Source organism: Somniosus microcephalus, unplaced genomic scaffold (assembly GCF_052327205.1).
Source record: "Somniosus microcephalus isolate GS21.2 unplaced genomic scaffold, FLI_Smic_1.0 unresolved_chr5, whole genome shotgun sequence".
Lineage (NCBI taxonomy): Eukaryota > Metazoa > Chordata > Chondrichthyes > Squaliformes > Somniosidae > Somniosus > Somniosus microcephalus.
The window spans coordinates 36756244-36775867 of NW_028225183.1; the positions used below are offsets into that span (position 1 = coordinate 36756244).

The 19624-nt window shown below is 48.2% G+C and overlaps 1 protein-coding gene across 2 annotated transcripts in view; it reads left to right on the forward strand.

Annotated features, from left to right (window-relative positions):
• The window catches only part of LOC147087898 (Fc receptor-like protein 5), a 91197-nt gene that overhangs the window by 40194 nt on the left and 31379 nt on the right, over positions 1-19624 (forward strand). For both annotated transcript variants that reach the window (XM_085977969.1, XM_085977970.1), the window contains exons 3-4: positions 2281-2574; positions 4351-4644. In XM_085977969.1, the coding sequence (XP_085834095.1) occupies positions 2281-2574; positions 4351-4644 (588 nt within the window). The remainder of the gene's footprint in view (positions 1-2280; positions 2575-4350; positions 4645-19624) is intronic.

Genomic DNA, 19624 nt, shown 5'->3' on the forward strand with positions numbered 1-19624 from the left:
GGAAAAGGTGCAATGTATAGACCAGGGTTTTACTACACTTGGAGCACTTTGCCGAGTTCTGGTCTCCATATTATCAAGTGGATATCGAAGCACTGGAGAAGGTGCAATTTATAGTCGAGGGTTTTACTGCACTTGGAGCACTGTGCAGAGTCCTGGCCTCCATTTTATATAATGGATATCGAAGCACTGAAGAAGGTGCAATGCATATTGACAAGGAGGATACCAGAACTGAAAGGCTATATCTATCAGGAAAGATGGAACAGGTTTGCGCTCCTTTCTCTAGAAAAGGGAGGACTGGAGACGGGGATCTGATGTAGGTCTTTAAGTTTATGAAAAGTTTTGTCAGGGCAGACGCAGAAAAGATGAGTCCACATGTGGGGGAGACCAGAAATAAGTTCCATAAATAGAAGCTCGTCACTAATGATGATAATAGGGAATTAAAGAGAAACTCTTTACCCAGAGAGACACCAATGCAAATGTAGATCAGTAATTTAAATCCCTTTTATATTTCGGTTGATCATACAATCATGGAATCATGAAGATTTACAGCACAGACGGAGGCTATTTGGCCCGGCCTGCCTGTCCCGGCTTTTGGAAAGAGTGGCCCATTTTAGTCCCATTCCTCAGCTTTTCGCTTAATCCTGCAAATTAGTCATCTTCAAGTACATGTCCAATTGCCTTTCGAGAGTTCCTCTGGAATCTGTTACCACGACCCTGTCAGATAGTACGGTCAGGAGCTTAGACTTGTACGGCCTTCAGCCCTCACTCTCCCTTTATCTCCCTTATCCAGTCTCGCTGATTCCCCCTCGTTCCATTGCTCAATGATTCTCGCAGTCCTTCTCTCTCTGTTTCTCTCCCAATCCTGTTATTCATCTTTCTGTCGTCTTCTCTTTCTATCGTGTGCTCTCTTCCACTTCATTTGCGAATCCATTTAACCTGTTAATTGCTCTTTCCTCTCTCTGGATGCTATCTTTGATTTGTCGTGATCTCTCTCTCTTCCTCTCCCACGCTGTTCCTGTCTATCTCTGTCTCAATCTCTCTCCCTCTCTTTGTATTTCTCTCTCTGCTAGCCATCACGTAGCTCTGTGCCTTATAACCCCGGGTAGTTTGATGTGGACAGACTAGATAAGGTGGGGTTATAGGCTTGGAGCAGAAAATAATAAGTGGAGTATCAAGAGAGTTGTTCCAAACTATGACGCGTATCGATAGAATGAATAAAAAGAAACTGCAACCAAAGGACAAAGATTTAAATTAATTGGCAAAAGAACCAGGATGGATAAAAAGGGGATTGTTTTCCAAAGCGAGTTTTTATGTTCTGGATGAACTGCCTGAATTGGTGGTGGAAACAGATTGAATATTACCCTCCAAATAGAATTGAATGAATACCTAAAAACGGAATAGCTGTATGGCTCCGGGAAAGGGCAGCGGTTGAGACTAATTGGAAATCTCTTTGAATGCTTTTGGTGGGCCCACAGTTTCAAATGTGAATCCAAGGAGTTTAGCAGGTTGTTCACTCCTTTTTTTCGAATTAAGGGCAGCAGGCACATGGGAACACCATCACCTCAAAGTTCCCTCCAAGTTCCACACCATCCTGAATGGGTTCAATTAGAAGGCCACCGACCTTCTGAAGGGAAAACTAATGAAGGTCAGCAGTTGCTGGCCATGCCAGTGACTGTCACAGCGGTAATGATAACAATATTGCGGGCCCACCAAAACTTGTCAATTATTTGAAATGTGTGACCGTCACAGCCTCGCTGAGATTAGTTTCTAATGCCCTTCCCTTGGTGGAGGATTCATAATTGCATTGGTTCCAGTCACGGTGCGGGTACAATGGTGACATTCGCTCTCTCAGATCGCATCATCACCTGGGCTAAATTAGCAGCACTGGGCTTTTCAAAGCAAACTTCTTTGTTCTGCTCGTATCCCAGAGTAAAATGTTCAGCCTTAAACCAGACTTTTGACAGCAAACTCGAGCTGATTTAGGTTCTTTGGCACCGCCGTTTGATTTCCTACATTACAACAGCGAATACACTGCAAAAGTAATAAATTGTCTGCAAAGTGATTTTGGACGTCCCGCGTTCATGAAAGGTGCTACAGAAATGCAAGTCTTTCTTTGTTTCCTTGTAATCAAATCCCGAACTCACATTTTGTGGAATCTCTGTAAGCAATGTGAAACTGCACTTTAACACTGCACAATCAACATTGAGTTCCCAACCTGGCACTGCACATGAAAGTCCGCAGACCCAATTCTAAAGGCTATTTCTATGTATTTTACCACAGATCCGCTAACAGCGCCAGTGATATCTGTTGACCAACCGACTGGGCTTTATGTAGTAGGAGCGACAGTCACCATTACCTGCACTGTGACAGGAGATTATCGCTATAAAGCCATTTACTTTTACAAATATAATCAACGGCTGTACTCCGATCAAATTGTCACAAAGGACAATATTGGTACATTCCCGGTTACCAGTAAAGACCAAGGAGGGCGGTACCAGTGCCGATATGATATCTTCGTTCATGGAAGGTGGTTAGAATCTCACCTCAGCGAGTCTGTGACGGTCACTGTAACAGGTGAGTGACAGGGAGCAGAGGTTTTTAGTATGTTTTTTTCAAGCTCCTGAAATTCTTTATACAATCATGCTTTAATCATTGGAACAATATGAATGGTTTACTATCAGGAGAGAAGAAGATAACCTAATGGGATTTGATCTTATTGCTCAAATGTAGACAGGATTTGTCCACCCGTTTTATGCCTCGCCTGATAATGATTTCCATTTATTTATTTGTGTAAAATCGAATCGTGACCACTTGTTTCAAGGAACCAGCTAAGAAAAATTATCCTCTACATGTTCGAACTATCAAAGTTTAATGCCACAATGACAGCACGGCGCCAGGGATTTACGTCCACTGAATGTAACGTCACCTCAGAAACCTCTCCAGACTGACTGGCGTTGAAACATTACAGGTTACGCTGTCAGGGAACAGAATCTGCGTGCCGAGACTTGCAAAATGGTCCTGTATTTTAATCTAATTACATTGTGAGGTTCCAGATCAGTCTCTGCATTGCATTTCGGCAGCAACTCACAAACAGGTGACCTTCTCCACCCAGGAGGACCAGGGCAGCATGCACATGGGGAAACCATCACCAACAAATTCACAAACAAAAACATCAATTGCAAATTTCCCTCCATATAAACACTACGGCTGCTAGAGCAGATCTGAGGTGAGAAATTCTGTGGCGAATAACTCACCTCCTGACTCCGAAAAGGCATTCCACCATCTGCATGCACAAGTCAGGAATGTGATGGATTACTCTCCACTTGCCTGGATGAGTGTAGCTCGAACTCAGGAACCTTGACACCAACCAGGACAAAGCAGCCTGCTGGATTGGCACGCCAGCCACCACCTTAAACATTTACTCCAACCACCACCAGCGCAATGTGGCTGCAATGCATACCATCTACAAGATGCACTGCAGCAACTCATGGAGACTTCTTGAGCAGCACCTCCCACACCCACGACCTCTCCCTCCTAGAACGACAGGGGTAGCAGGCGCATGGGTGCACCAACACCTCAAAATCAACTCCATATCACACACGATCCTGCTGTTCCTTCATCGTCGCTAGATCCAAATCTTAGTACTCACTATTTTGTTTTACACTTTGACGTCACCGGACTTGCTGCGATTCAATTAGAAGGCCACCCGTCACATTCTGAATGGGAAGCTAGGGATGGACAGTAGTTGCTGGATATGCCAGCGACTATTCCAGTGGAAACGATAACAATAATATCGGGCCCACCAAAACAATTCAGTTATTTGAAATGTGTGACGGTCTCAGCCTCACTGAGGTTGGCGGAGGTTTCATACTTGAACTGGTAGCGCTCGCAGTGTGAGTATAATGGAGCCTTTTAATCTTTCTGATCGCATCTTCATCTGGGCTAAATTAGATGCACTGGGCATTTGAAAGCAACCTTTTACGTGTTCCGCTCGTATCCCAGAGTAAAATCTCTGGCTTAAAACCGGGCTTTGTACAGAGAACTGGAGCTTATTTAGGTTATTTTGCTCCGCCATTCAATATCCTATGTTACAACAGCGGCTACAGTTCAAAAGTACTAAATTGGCTGTAACTTGCTTTGGGACGTCACAAGGTCATGAAAGGCACTATAGAAATGCAAGTCTTTCCTTCTGTGTAATCAAATTCCGAACTCCCCTTTTGTGGAATCTCTCTATCTGATATGAAACTGCGCTTCAACACCACACATTCATCAGTGAGTTCCCAACCTTGCACTGCACATGAAAATCCGCAGATCCATTTCACATTGTACTTTCTATTTATTTTACCACAGGTCCACTAACAATACCACTGATATCGCTTGATCAACCGACTGGGGCATATGTAGTAGGAGAGACGGTCACCATTACCTGCAACGTGACTGGAGATAGTCGTGATAATAACTTCTACTTTTACAAAGATGATCAATATGTGCAATCCGAACAATTTGTCACAAAGAACGACATTGGAACAATCCCGGTTACCAGTACAGACCAAGCAGGGCGGTACCAGTGCCAATATAGGACCTCCGTCAATGGAAGGCAGTTAGACTCCCTACGAAGCGCGTACGTGATGGTTATTGTAGCAGGTGAGTGACAGGGAGCAGAGATTTTTGATATGTTTTATCATCACTCGTGATATGTTTATTAATTTCTGCTTTAATCACTGTAACAGAATTAATGGTTTAATATTAGGAGAGAGGAATATAACAGAATTGGTTTTACGAATATAAGAACTTAAGAAATAGGAGCAGGAGTAGGCCATTTGGACCTTCAAGTCTGCTCCGCCATTCAATAAGACCATTGCTAATGTTCTACATCATCTGTACTTTCCTGCACTATCCCCATATCCCTTGATTCATTAAATATTCAAAAACATATCTACCTGTCTTGAATATACTAAACGACTGAGCCTTCACAACCCTCTGGGGTAGTGATTTACAAAGATTCTTGACCCTCACAGAGGAGAAATTTCTCCTCATCTCATTCCTAAATGTCCGACCCCTTAATCTGAGACTGCGCACCTTGGAGGTAGCCTCACATTTCTCCACATTATGTTCAAATTGCCGTGTTCTTGCCCAATTACATAGCCTGTCTGTATCCCCTTGAAGCCTCATTGCATCCTGCTCACAACTTATGTTCCAACCCAGCTATGTATCATCAGAAAACATAGATATAATAAATTCGGTCCCCTCATCCAAATCATTGATATAGATTGTGAATAGTTGAGGCCCAAGCACTGATCTTGCGGTATCCCACCAGTTACAGCCTGCCAACCCGCAAATGACCCGTTTATTCCTACTCTCTGTTTTCTGTCCGTTAACTGATCCTCTATACATGCTAGTATATTACCACCAATCGAATGAGCATTAATTTTGTTTAATAACCTATTGTGTGGCAACTTATAGAATGCCTTCTGCAAATCCAAAAACACCATATCCACTGGTTCCCCCTTATCTATTCTGCTAGTTACAACCTCAAAAACCTCCAACAAATTTGGCAAACACGTTTACCATTTCATAAATCCATGTTGACTCTCCCAATCCTATTATTATTTTCGAAGTGCCCTTTTACTAAGTCCTTAATAATAGATTCTAGCTTTTTCTCGAATACTGATGTCAGGTCAACTGGTCTGTAGTTCACCTTTTTCTCTCGCCCTCCTTTCTTAAATAGTGGGGTTACGTTTTGTTTTTACTGCTCAAATCTTGACAGGATCCCTGTAACACTGACCCTGCATTCAGACCCTATGAACCTATTAGCGGCAAGGGGCGTTACTGGAGATAATGGGATGAAAATCGTCACGGGCGGAAGCGCAAAACGAGCGAAAGCAAATCAGCCTCCCGTTTCACACCCCATGAATTCAGATTCCATTGTAGGCAATGGGAACGAAAGTCCGGTGATGTGTAAAACGGGCTGATGATGGGCTATCGCTTGTTTTAGTCTACTGTACAGGACTAATGATTACCTCATTGTGTCAGAATTTTGTTAATTCAACCCGGCCAAAGAATCATGACAGCGCAGCCCGTGGCCAAACTTGGAGAGTAACTGTAACCACATTCTCCAGGTGGGAAAGAGGCGGAGAGTGATCGGCCTCCCGTTTTATTCTCCGCCCAATTATAACCTGTATTGACTTGAATGGATTGTAATATCGTGCTAGTTTACAATTGCCCCTGTGACTGAGTACTGAGGGAATGCTGTGTGATGGAGCTGAGAGACCCGATAATTAGCGATGTGAAGACAAGCCATTCTGACAGGGGAACTGCAGGCTGGCTATTATAATTACACAATCAAAGTCCCTGATTTCAAATTGTACTCCCTAAATCTCTGGGCCTACCACAGCGAAATGTTTAATGCCAAATGTCATCATCCTGATATTTTTTTATTCCACTGAATGTATGATCAATTCACGAGACACCGCCAGATTGGCTGGCCATGTCAGATTACAGATTCTCAGTCAGAAAACCGGAACTGCAGAATGAGATTTTCAAAATCATCCTGATATGTGAAATATTTAACTTAAGCACATTGTAGCATTCCATATCACTCAATGGGTTGCATTTTGACGGCACTCCGCACACCCACGACCTCCATCATCAGAAAGGACGATGGCAGCAGCTGCATGGGAACAGCATCATCTCCCAGTTCCACATCCAAGTCAGACACCATCCTGACTGGGAACTGTATCTGGCGTTCCTTCTGTGTCGCTCGCTCAAAGGCCTGAAAGTCCGTACCAAACAGCATTGTGGGAACACAAGTGGATTCAAGAAGTGGGCTGGCAATCATCTCAAGGGCAACTGGGGTTGGGCAGTAAATGTCGGCCTTGCCAACGACGCCCACGTCCTAAATTCCAGCAAAAATGAATTCCTTCATATGAAATGCACATCCCCACGTTTCATGGGAGTTGTTCACTCTGGTTAATCAGGTTATGGCTCCACAAAGTTAGTAGAAATGTGAATTTCAATCCAACCCTTCTCTTGGTATCAAAGAGGGACATTGCATCGATGAGCCCACGTTATTGAACTGGATCCCCAGCTGGTTTATTTTATGTCCCCCTTCTGTTTGAAACCGTCAGTTCCCCTTTTATAGAATCTCAACCACTGATGCGGACCTTTCAATTTTTCACGTCACAATGGTAATTGAGTTACCAACATTTGACGGCACAAGAAAATGCAGCAATCCATTTCTGTTGTTCTTTTCATTTACTTTACCACAGATTCGCTAATAGCAGCAAATATATTAATGCAGAACAGTGTGAGGTGATACATTTTGGCAAGAAGAATGAGGAGAGGCAATAAATGGTAAAATTCAAAATGAGTGCATGAACATAGACATCTGGGGTTATATGTCGACAGATCGTTGAAGGTGTCAGGGTAGGTAGAGAAAGCGGTTAAAAAATCATACAGAATCCTGAACTTCATAAATAGAAGCATAGAGTACAAAAGCAAGGAAGTTATGATGAATCTTTACAAAACACTGGTTCGGCCTCAAAGCGATTATGTCTAATTCTTGGCACCACAGTATAGAAACGATGTGAAGGCAGTAGAGAGGGTGCATAAAAGATTTACGAGAATGATTCAAAGGGTGAATGACATCAGTTACGTGGATTCAGCAGGGAAGTTGGAGTTGTTCAGCTGAGAGCAGTGATGGTTGAGAGGAGATTTACTTTACATAGGATTACATAGGATTAAGTCGGATATACGACACAGAAACAGGCCATTCAGCCCAACCAGTCCATGCCAACGTTAATGCTCCACTCGGGATTCCTCCCGGTTTATCTCATCTAAATCTATCAGCATAAACCTCTCTTCCCTTTTCCCTCAAATGCTAATCTCGCCTCCCCTTAAATTCATCGATACTTTTCCCTTCAACCAATCCCTGTGATAACGAGTTCCACATCATCACCATTCTCTGGGTAAAGACGTTTCTTATGAATTCGCTATTGCATTTCTTGGTGACTATCTTATATTAATGGCCTCTATTTATGAACTTCCCCACAATTATAAACATTCTCTCTTTATCGAATCTATCAAAACCATTCATAATTTTAAAGACCTCTTTCAGGTCACCCCTCCACCTCCTCTTTTCAAGAGAAAAGAGACCCAGCCTGTTCATCCTTTCCTTATATGTATACCCTCGCATTTCTGGCAACAGCCTTGGAAATATCCTCTGCACCATCTCCAGTTCCTCTATATTATTTTAAAATATGGCGACCAGAACTGAGCGCAGTTAGTGTGGTCTATCCACGTTTCGATTCAGGTTTCGCAAAACTTCCCTACTTTTCAACTCTAAACCTCTAGAAATAAACCCTAATTCTTGGTTTGCTTGTTGATGGCTTTGCTAACCTGTGTCGCAACTTTTAGTGAATTGTGTAGTTGTACTACGAGATCACTTTGCTCTTCTACCCAAACTAGACTCGCACCATCCAATTAATATTTGACTTCCCTGTTCTTCGTACCAAAACGTAATACATCACATTTATATGTGTTTATGTTCATTTGCCAATTATATGCCCATTCTGCAAGTTTATTCATTTCAGCCTGTAATTTGTTGTAGTCCTCCTCAGGATTGACTATACCCCAACCAATTTGGTGACATCCACAAATTTAAAAATTGTGTTTTTGATTTCAAATCTAATTCGAAAATATAAATTGTGAACAACAGTTGTCCCAGCACTGATCCTTGTGGAAAACCACTACACACTTCTGCCACTGTGATAAGCTACCCTTTACTCCCACTCAATGCTTTCTGTCTTGAAGCCAGCTAACTATCCATTCTGCTACTTGTTCCCTGACTGCACATTATCTGATATTGTATATCAGTCTATTATGGGTTACCTTATGGATGGCCTTTTGAAAATCTAGGAAAATTAAACCTACTGCATTATCATTGTCGACACTTTCTGTTAACTCTTCAAAAAATTCAATGATAATGGTCAAGCAAGACTTTCCCTTTTGAAATCCATGCTGACTAATCATTTCTATGTCTTTTGTTTCGGGATGTTCTTCTATTTTATCCTTTAGTAAGTGCTCCATTTTTTTCTACTATCGATGTTAAGCTGACTGATCTATAATTCCCTGGACATGTTCTATGCCCCTTCTTAACTATAGGTATTACATTCACTATCCGCCAAATCTCTGGCACAACACTTTTTTAAACGAATTATTAAATGTTTGTTGTAATACCTCTGCTATCGCTTCGCTAGATTCTACTAAAATGTGTGGACGCAATCCATCCAGATCAGGGGTTTTATTCTCTTTGAGTTTGATTAGTTTAGTTAATAAATCCTTTTTATTTTAAATGCACTTATCTCGTTACTAATCTCATCATCAAATGAGATGCCCACCTGTTCTATCTCCCTGGTAAATACTGAAGCAAAATAATTATTTAATGTTTCTGGCATCTCTCTATCGTTACCTGTGATATTATCCTATCTACCCGTTAATGGCACTATTCCCATCCCAATTCTCTTACTTATTGAGGTGCCTGTAAAATATTTTACTGTTGTGTTTTAAAGATGGTTCTAGATGAAATGTAAAAGCCAATTGCTGAATTAAAGACAGCTGCCATGTGAGGGAAAGAAACCAATTGATACAGGCAGAGGTTATGATCTGAAATTGGTGAAGTCGATGTTGAGTCCAGACGGTTGTAATGTGATTAATCGAAGAGGAGGCAATGTTCCTCGAGCTTACGTTAAGCTTCACTGCAACAGTGTAAGAGGCCGAGGATGGAGATTTCAGAGTGGGAGTGAAGTGGAGAATTATAGTGACAGGTGACCGGGAGCTCAGGTCACCCTCACGGACTGAATGGGGGAGTTCCACAAAGCAGTCACACAATCTGCGTTTTGTATCCCCAATGTGGAGAAGACCACATTGTGAATACGAATAAAATATACTAATTTGCAAAACATACAAGTAAATCGTTGTTTCAGCTGGAAGTAGTGTTTGGGGCTCTCGACAGTGGGAAGGGCGGAGGTAAAAGGGCAGTTGTTGCATCTCTTGCCCTTGCACGGGAAGGTGCTGGGCGAAGGGGGAGGGGTGTTGTGGGGGGGGGAGCTGTGGACCAGGGTGTCGACGAGGGAGCAATGCCTTTGGAATGCACAAAGCAGAGGTGAGAGGAAGATGTGTTTGGTGGATGAGATCACGCTGGTGATTTCGTAAATCCTGGAGGATGATCCATCGAAGGTGCAGGCTGGTGGGATGAAAGTTGAGGACAAGGCGAAACCTACTGTCGTTCTGGGAGGGTTGGGATGGAATGAAAGCAGAAGTGCGGGAACTGGAATGAACACAGCAGTGGGCCATGTGAACCATGGTAGAGGGGAATCCTCGGCTGAGGTAAACGAATTACAAATCAGAAGCACTAGTAGGGAAGGTGGCATCGTCAGAGCAAGTTTGAAGGAGATACCGGGAGAATGGAATAGTGGATGCATTGGTTGTCATCTTCCAAAATTCTATAGGTTATGCAATAGTTCCTGTAGATTGGAGGGCGACAAATGTAATACCACTACTTAAAAAAGGAGGGAGAGTGAAAACCGGAAACTACAGGCTGGTTAGCCTAACATCAGTAGTATGGAAAATGCTAGAGTCAATTATAAAGGATGTGATATCAAGACACTTTGGGCTAGATTTTCAGTTGCTAGCGCCAGCAGTTAGCGCCTTAAGAGAAGTGATTTTCGGGCGCTATGCGTATAGTGCCCATGCACAGCGCAGTTTGCGCACCGCCCCAAATTAAGTTGCCCGTTAGCGCCGGCGCAAAGTTTAGCGCCCGCCCGGATGCGCACGCAGAAAATGACGTCACATCCTCGTGCAACGCCCTTTGGCCGCCCCGATTCCAAACTTCAGTCGGACCGCCCCATTGTGCGGCTGGCGGCCGGAGCGTTTGGAAAAAGGAATGCAACACAACCAGCGCGGGCCCTGGGGGGCGCAAATTAAAGGGGACGTGCACTCCAGTATAAAGGCCAGCCTTTTTTCAGAAAACACTCTTGTGCAACGCATTTCTGGAGACACAACAAGGAGGATAGCTAACTGGTTTCAAGCAGCAAGAGCCAGGTATTTTTGGACTGAGGCCAGAGCGCTGCAAGTGGCCTTTTGGAAATTTGAGTGTTTGCCAGGATTTTATGGGGGTTGCATGGGGTGCCAACGCGGGGCTGCAGCTCCATGTCTGTAGGGCTCGCAGACGCATTGTGAGAGGGGCAGCCCTGGCTAGATGCAGAGGGGGCTACAGACGTCGGCCACGTAGGCCTTACCCAGTCAGGCTATACCGCCAGCAGCACTCCTACCTAAACATGAGTGCTGCGCGATGTGTTAAAAGGATCCGATTCCGAAACGAGTTGATTGTAGAGATCTGCCACCTGCTTCGCCGAGATCTGCGGCCAAAGCTCAGGTGCAGGACGTCTCTGTCGGTGGAAGTGAAGGTGATGGTGGCATTGAACTTCTATGCCACCGGCTCCTTCCAATACGCTGCTGGGGACATAGCAAACATCTCCCAGTACGGCACGCATCACTGCATCCGCCAGGTGACCGAAGCACTGTTCAGAAGGAGAAGCCAATTCATCTCCTTCCCCATGGCCCTGGAGACCCAGCATCAGTGCGCATTGGGATTTTCCAGACTCGGGGAATTCGACTTGGTGCAGGGCGCCATTGACTGTACGTATGTGGCTTTGCGTGCCCCTCTGGAGCATGGTGAGCAGTATCGCAACAGGAAGGGCTAACATTCTCTGAATGTGCAGCTGGTGTGTGACCACAAGCAGCGCATCATGGCAGTCAAATGCAGCTTCCCAGGCAGCAGCCACGATGCCTTTATCCTGCGGCAGAGTACTGTGCATGACATGTTCCAGGCACAGCCTCCCCCAAGAGGATGGCTGCTCGGGGACAAAGGCTATCCTTTGTGAACGTGGCTCATGACCCCGCTCCGCGCGCCCAGGACCGCTGCTGAAGAGGCCTACAACGAGAGCCATCAAACCACCCGCAACATCATCGAGCTAACTATTGGGGTCCTCAAGCAGCGGTTCTGCAGCCTTGATCGCTCCGGAGGAGCTCTCCAGTATTCGCCGGACCGGGTCTCCCAATTTGTGGTGGTTTGCTGCATGCTACACAACCTGGCTATCCGCAGGACTCAGGCACTGCCACCTGACGTTGGACCAGCACCTCAGGAGGAGGAGCAGGAGATGCATGAGGAGGAGGAGGAGGAGGAGCAGGAGTACGCTCCCAGGAGGGAGCGACCAGGGCCAAGGGCCGCACGACGCCACCTTATTACACGGTACTTCTAAGCCCCCTGTCAGGGAATGGCCAGGGGCCATGAGGGAAGATGAATGCAGCCGCTCCGCAAGCCCTCAGCCGGCGAAGAAGAACAACAACCATGGAGACTGCATGAATAAAGATAATTATTTATTACACAAAAATGAAAAGCCCTTCCCACATGAATCCCCAAAAACAATAAACGGGCCCCACAAAAAGCCCAACAAACGACTCACTCCCGCAAACTGGGGAGGAGTCACTCCACATTTCTTCAAACCGGGCCTCAACGTCGGCCTAATGCAAAAAATAAGCCCCCCAACAACACAACCATGGGCAAAATAAAGATGGCCACCGCCATATAAAAGGAAAGCTGGCCACACCCTCTACTGCGTGGCCCGCGAGGGCGAGACCTTGCCCAAACTTTTGCCTCCCCTGCCCGGCCTGCTGCTCCTTCGCAAGCTCTGCCCAGTGGCTGCTGCGAGGCTGGGGGAAGGCGCCTGAGGCTCAGATGCCCTTCCGCCAGATGCCGCTGGGGGGTGGCCTACATGGCGTTTGTGCCTCGAGGGGCCGTCTGCTGAGTGGCGCACCTGAGCCTGGCCACCATCAGCTGCAGCCGCTTGCCCTTGACGCCCCAGTGGGGGAATGGCAGCGACGGATGGCGCAATGTGGGCCAGCTGGCGTCTGGGATTCGCTGGCTGGTGCTGTGGCGCGGTGGCACTCGGCCGGGCCCGCACTGCAGGATCCGCAACAATCAGCCGTATAGCGGCTTGCTGGGATGGTCCAGCGCGGCGGCTGCCCTGGCGATGCCTGCCTGAGACAGTGCATGTGGCAGCAGTGAGTGCCCCTCTTGTCCTGGTGTGCGCCCGCATCACATCCGCCAGGGTCTTGATGGCATCAGTCAGCATGCCGCCACTCACGGCAGTTGCTGCCCCGAACTCGCGAACACTGGTCGCCAGCAACTCGATGGCCTCAGGCATGCGCCCCACCACGCTCATGAGCTCCGTGTGGCGCCGGTCCAAATCCTCAGCCATCTTATCCAGCTTCCGCACCTCCTCCGAGGTGAAGGTGTCCGGACTGGAGTCGCGACTCTCCCGCTGGGCAGGAGGGGGCCGAACTAGGGGACCCTTGTCACGTTGGTGGCGGCGAGTGTGCCAATCAGCAGCACTCCCCTCTGATACTTGCCCCCTTTGGGGGGAAGGCCGCGGGCCATGCGCACGGCTCCTGGGTGGCTGGACGCCACTGGTCCCAGAAGCTGCATTGCCCTGCGACAGTTCCTCCAGGCACTCGTCCAGTGAGGAGGTGTCAAGCATTTCCTCCTCTCCTGCGGGACGTGAATGTTCCCCCGATGGTCAGGCTTGCTCCTCCTCCTCCTCCTGCTCGGAGGTGCTGTCACTGGCAGCTTCAGGGTCCTGGTCGTCACCAGCTGAAAGCAGGAATGCACAAGAGTAGCTTCAGAGTGAGGAGACGGCATCAGCGAGGGAGTTAGGACTGGTGGCATTCAGCGCATTGGTGGGACAGTGGCAAAGGAGGTAGCTCGGATGGGCCAGTGCGACGCGAGAGGGCCAAAAGGCGAGGTCCTTACCATTGCCGGGCAGTGGAGGGTCGGCAACTCTGCACGCTGTGGGGACGAGCACACGGGCTCCCATGAGCACACACATGCACTCCTCCAGCCGCGTGAGCTTCTGCAGCTTGGCGCGGCCACCCCTGGCACGGGCCTGGCGATTAAAGGCTACTTTAGCCTGCAAGAGAAAGGACAGGCTGTAAGTGCGCAGTGTAGCCCTGATGTACTGTGCAATGCCTCCCATGGTGGAATAGCTTGGACAGAGTGAAGCCCTGATGTAGTGTGCACAGCCTCCCATGGTGGAATAGCTTGGCCAGAGTGAAGCCCTGATGTAGTGTGCACAGCCTCCCATGGTGGAATAGCTTGGCCAGAGTGAAGCCCTGATGTAGTGTGCACTGCCTCCCATGGTGGAATAGCTTGGCCAGAGTGAAGCCCTGATGTAGTGTGCACTGCCTCCCATGATGGAATAGCTTGGCCAGAGTGAAGCCCTGATGTAGTGTGCACTGCCTCCCATTGTGGAATAGCTTGGACAGAGTGAAGCCCTGATGTAGTGTGCACAGCCTCCCATGGTGGAATAGCTTGGCCAGAGTGTAGAGTGCCGAATGGCCAATTGATGCTCATGATTGTCCCAATGCTGCTGGCTGAGGGCTGGCCAATAGGACTTTCAGCTCCCTTTGCCCATCATGTCAGGTGTACATGCAAGAATGAGGAGGAGACTGGAAAGGGTACTCACTCTGACAATCCTGGTCAGATCGTTGTATTTTTTACAACATTGTTTGTGGGTCCTGGGGGCATCGCCGGTGAACGTCACCCTCTGGGCGATCTGCTTCCAGGCTTTGGTGTAGTTGTGGTGGGTTGGATTCCTCCCACTCTCTGGGAACATGATCTTGCGCCTCACCTCCAGAGCTGTGACCACTATGTCCAGATCACCCTCTGAGAAGCGCAGGGCACGCTGACAGTCCTTCTCTGGCGTTGCCATGACTCCCTGGGGCTGAGCAGCAGTGTTGAGGCCTCTTTGCAAGGCTGCAGTGTGCAGGGCGTGGCAACAGACCAATTCGTCCCTTCCCCCTTTAAGAGCTGGTCGGCGCCACGGGGTCTGCTGTCAGTCCAAAAATGACCGCACCCGCGCTGCGCCCCGCCTGGGCGCTATCCCTCTGGACCGCCAGCTTAGCACCTAAAGATAGTAGTGGAATGCCTCTTTTAGCACTCCACCAACCTCTTAGGGCGAAGCCACTGAATTTCCGGCAACGGGGCGCTACTTTGGGGCGGGCGCTAACTTCGGGCGGGCGCTAAGGTTAGCGCCCCAAAACTGCCTATACTGAAAATCTAGCCCTTTATTTTTCCTGCCAAAGTGGATCACCTCGCACTTTCCCACATTATACTCCAACTGTCATATGTTTGCGCATTCATTTAGCCTCTCTGTATCCCTTTGCAGCTTCGTTTAGACCTCTGCACAACTTGCTTTCTCACCTATTGTTGCATCTTCCGCAAACTTGGCTAAATGACACACGGTCCCTTCGTTCAAGTCATTAATGTAGATTGTAAGTAGTTGAGGCCCCAGAATCGAGTTTTGTGGCACCCCACTAGTTACCGTTTGCCAACTGGAAAATGACCCATTTATCCCGACTCTCTGCTTTTAGTTAGTTAGACAATTATCTTCCATGCTAATTTATTACCCGCTACTCTGTGTGCTCTTATCATATGCTGTAACCTTTTATGTAGCACATAATCGAATTCCTTCTGGAAATCCAAATACATCACATCCACTGGCTCACCCTTATCCACCCAACTCGGTACATCCTGAAAGAACTCCAGCAAATTTGGTAAACATGATTTCCCTTTCATATAAACATGCTGCCTCTGCTTGACTGCATTATGATTTTCCAAATGCTCTACCACTGCTTCCTTAATAAAGGACACCAGCATTTTCCCAGCGACAGATGTAAGGCTAACTGGTTTATAGTTTCTTGCTTTCTGACTCCCCCTTTTCATAAATAGGTGTGTTATATTTGATGTTTTCCAATCCGCTGCGACCTCTCCAGAGTACAGTGCATTTTGGTAGATTGCAACCAATACATCCACTATCACTGCAGCCACTTATTTAAAGACACTGGAATGCAGCCAATTTGGTCCAGGGGACTTTTCGTCGTTTACTCCATTATTGTACCAAATACATTTTCCTTAGTGATAGTAATAGTCATTAGTTCCCCCCTCCCTGTTGTCCCTTGATTACACATTAGTGGGTTAATGTTAATGTTTTCTACCGTGAAAACACATACTAAATATTTGTTCAGAGTCTCTGCCATTTCCCCGTTCCCCATTATTAATTCCCTATTCTCATCCTCTAAGGGAGCAATATTTACTTTAGCTACTATTTTCCTTATTATGTAGCTGTAGAGGCTCTTACAATCTGACTTAATATTTCTTCCTGGCTTACTCTGGTAATTCATATTCTCTCACATTATTATTTTTTGAGTAATCCAATGCTGTTTTAAAGATAATTGGAATCCTCTTGCCTCCCACCAATCTTGTTTGCATTTGGTTTCAATTTGATACCATCCTTTACTTCCTTAGTTAGCCACGAATAGTGCTGCTTTTTCTTAAAGTATTTCTTTCTCACTGGAGAATATTCTTGTTGGGAGTAATAAAATATTTCCTTAAATATCTGCCACTACATTTCAACTGCCTTTCCTTTCAATTTGTTTTTTTCCAATCCACTATAGCCAGCTATGCCCTCATGCCATTGACATCACCTTTGTTTAAGAGCAGGACACTGGTTTGAGATACAACTTTCTCACCCTCCAACTGAATTTGAAACTCAATCATGTTATGATCACTCTTTCCAAGAGGATCCTTTTGTATGAGGTCATTAATTAATGCTATCATATTACACAGTACCAGATACAAGGTAGCCTGCTTGGTTCCATTACTGAAGTCCTAGGGGGAGTGTTTGATGGTGCTGTTGGGGAGGGTTTAACTAAAATGGCAGGGGGTTGGGAGCCTGTGCAGGGAGACAGAGGAAAGGGAAGCAATGATAGAAACAAAAGACAGAAAGGAGAAAAGCAAAAGTGCAAGGCAGAGAAATAAAGGCTACAAATCAAACCGGGCCATAGTAAATAAGAATTCTAAAAGTACTAAGAGTGATGAAAAATCAAGCCTGAAGGGTTTGGGCTAGATTTTCAGTCGCTTGCGCCAGCAGTTAGCGCCTTAAGAGAAGTGATTTCCGGGCGCTATGCGTGTAGCGCCCGGGCGCAGCGCAGTTTGCGCCCCGCCCCAAATTAAGTTGCCCTATAGCGCCGGCGCAAAGTTTAGCGCCCGCCCGGATGCGCGCGCAGAAATTGACGTCACATCCTCGTGCAACGCCCTTTGGCCGCCCCGATTGCAAACTTCAGTGGGACCGCCCCATTGTGCGGCGGGCGGCCGGAGCGTTTGGAAAAAGGAACGCAACACAACCAGCGCGGGCCCCGGGGGGCGCTAATTAAAGGGAACGTCCTCTCCAGTATAAAGGCTAGCCTTTTTTCAGAAAACAGTCTTGTGCAACGCATTTCTGGAGACACAACAAGGAGGATAGCTAACTGGTTTCAAGCAGCAAGAGCCAGGTATTTTTGGACTCAGGCCATAGCGCTGCAAGTGGCCATTTGGAAATTAGACTGTTTGCCAGGATTTGATGGGGGCTGCATGGGGTGCCAACGCGGAGCTGCAGCGCCATGTCCGTAGGGCTCGCAGATGCATTGTGAGAGGGGCAGCCCTGGCTAGAGGCAGAGGGGGCTACAGGCGTCGGCCACGTAGGCCTTACCCAGTCAGGCTATACCGCCAGCAGCGCTCCTACCTAAACATGAGTGCCGCGCGATGTGTTAGAAGGCTCCGATTCCGAACGGAGGTGATTGCAGAGATCTGCCACCTGCTTCGCCGAGATCTGCGGCCAAAGCTCAGGTGCAGGACGTCTCTGTCGGTGGAAGTGAAGGTGACGGTGGCATTGAACTTCTATGCCACCGGCTCCTTCCAATACGCTGCTGGGGACATAGCAAACATCTCCCAGTATGGCGCGCATCGCTGCATCCACCACGTGACCGAAGCACTGTTCAGAAGGAGAAGCCAATTCATCTCCTTCCCCATGGCCCTCGAGAGCCAGCATCAGCGCGCATTGGGATTTGCCAGACTCGGGGAATTCCCCTTGGTGCAGGGCGCCATTGACTGTACACATGTGGCTTTGCGGGCCCCTCTGCAGCATGGCGAGCAGTATCGCAGCAGGAAGGGCTACCATTCTCTGAATGTGCAGCTGGTAGGTGACCACAAGCAGCGCATCATGGCAGTCAATGCCAGCTTCCCAGGCAGCAGCCACGATGCATTTATCCTGCGGCAGAGTACTGTGCATGACATGTTCCAGGCACAGCCTCCCCCAAGAGGATGGCTCATCGGGGACAAAGGCTATCCTTTGTGCACCTGGCTCATGACCCCGCTCCGCGCACCCAGGACCGCTGCTGAAGAGGCCTACAACGAGAGCCATCAAACCACCCGCAACATCATCGAGCTAACTATTGGGGTCCTCAAGCAGCGGTTCCGCTGCCTTGATCGCTCCGGAGGAGCTCTCCAGTATTCGCCAGACCGGGTCTCCCAATTTGTGGTGGTTTGCTGCATGCTACACAACCTGGCTATCCGCAGGACTCAGGCACTGCCACCTGACGTTGGACCAGCACCTCAGGAGGAGGAGCAGGAGGAGCATGAGGAGGAGGAGGAGCAGGAGGAGCAGGAGTACATTCCCAGGAGGGAGCGACCAGGGCCAAGGGCCGCACGACGCCACCTTATTACACGGTACTTCTAAGCCCCCTGTCAGGGAATGGCCAGGTGCCATGAGGGAAGATGAATGCAGCTGCTCCACAAGCCCTCAGCCGGCGAAGCCACCAAACACTAAGAAGAACAACCATGGAGACTGCATGAATAAAGATAATTTTTTATTGCACAAAAAAGAAAAGCCCTTCCCACATGAATCCCCAAAAACAATAAACGGGCCCCACAAAAAGCCCAACAAACGACTCACTCCCACAAACTGGGGAGGAGTGACTCCACCTTTCTTCAAACCGGGCCTCAACGTCGGCCTAACGCAAAAAATAAGCTCTCCAAAAGCACAACCATGGGCAAAATAAAGATGGCCACCGCCATATTAAAGGAAAGCTGCCCACACCCTCTACTGAGTGGCCCGCGAGGGCGAGACCTCGGCCAGCCTTTTGCCTCCCCTGCCCGGCCTGCTGCTCCTTCGCAAGCTCTGCCCAGTGGCTGCTGCGAGGCTGGGGGAAGGCGTCTGAGGCTCAGATGCCCTTCCGCCAGATGCCGCTGGGGGGCGGCCTACACGGCGTTTGGGCCTCGAGGGGCCGTCTGCTGAGTGGCGCACCTGAGCCTGGCCACCATCAGCTGCAGCCGCTTGCCCTTGACGCCCCAGAGGGGGAATGGCGGCGACGGATGGCGCAATGTGGGCCAGCTGGCGTCTGGGATGCGCTGGCTGGTGCTGTGACGCAGTGGCACTCGGCCGGGCCCGCACTGCAGAATCCGCAGCAATCAGCCGACGGGCGGCTTGCTGGGAGGGTCCAGCACGGCGGCTGCCCTGGCGATGCCTGGCTGACACAGCGCGTGTGGCAGCAGTGAGTGCCACTGTGGTCCTGGTGTGCGCGCGCATCACATCCGGCAGGGTCTTGATGGCATCAGTCAGCATGCGGCCACTCGCGGCAGTTGCTGCCCCTAACTCGCGCACACAGGTCGCCAGCGACTCGATGGCCTCAG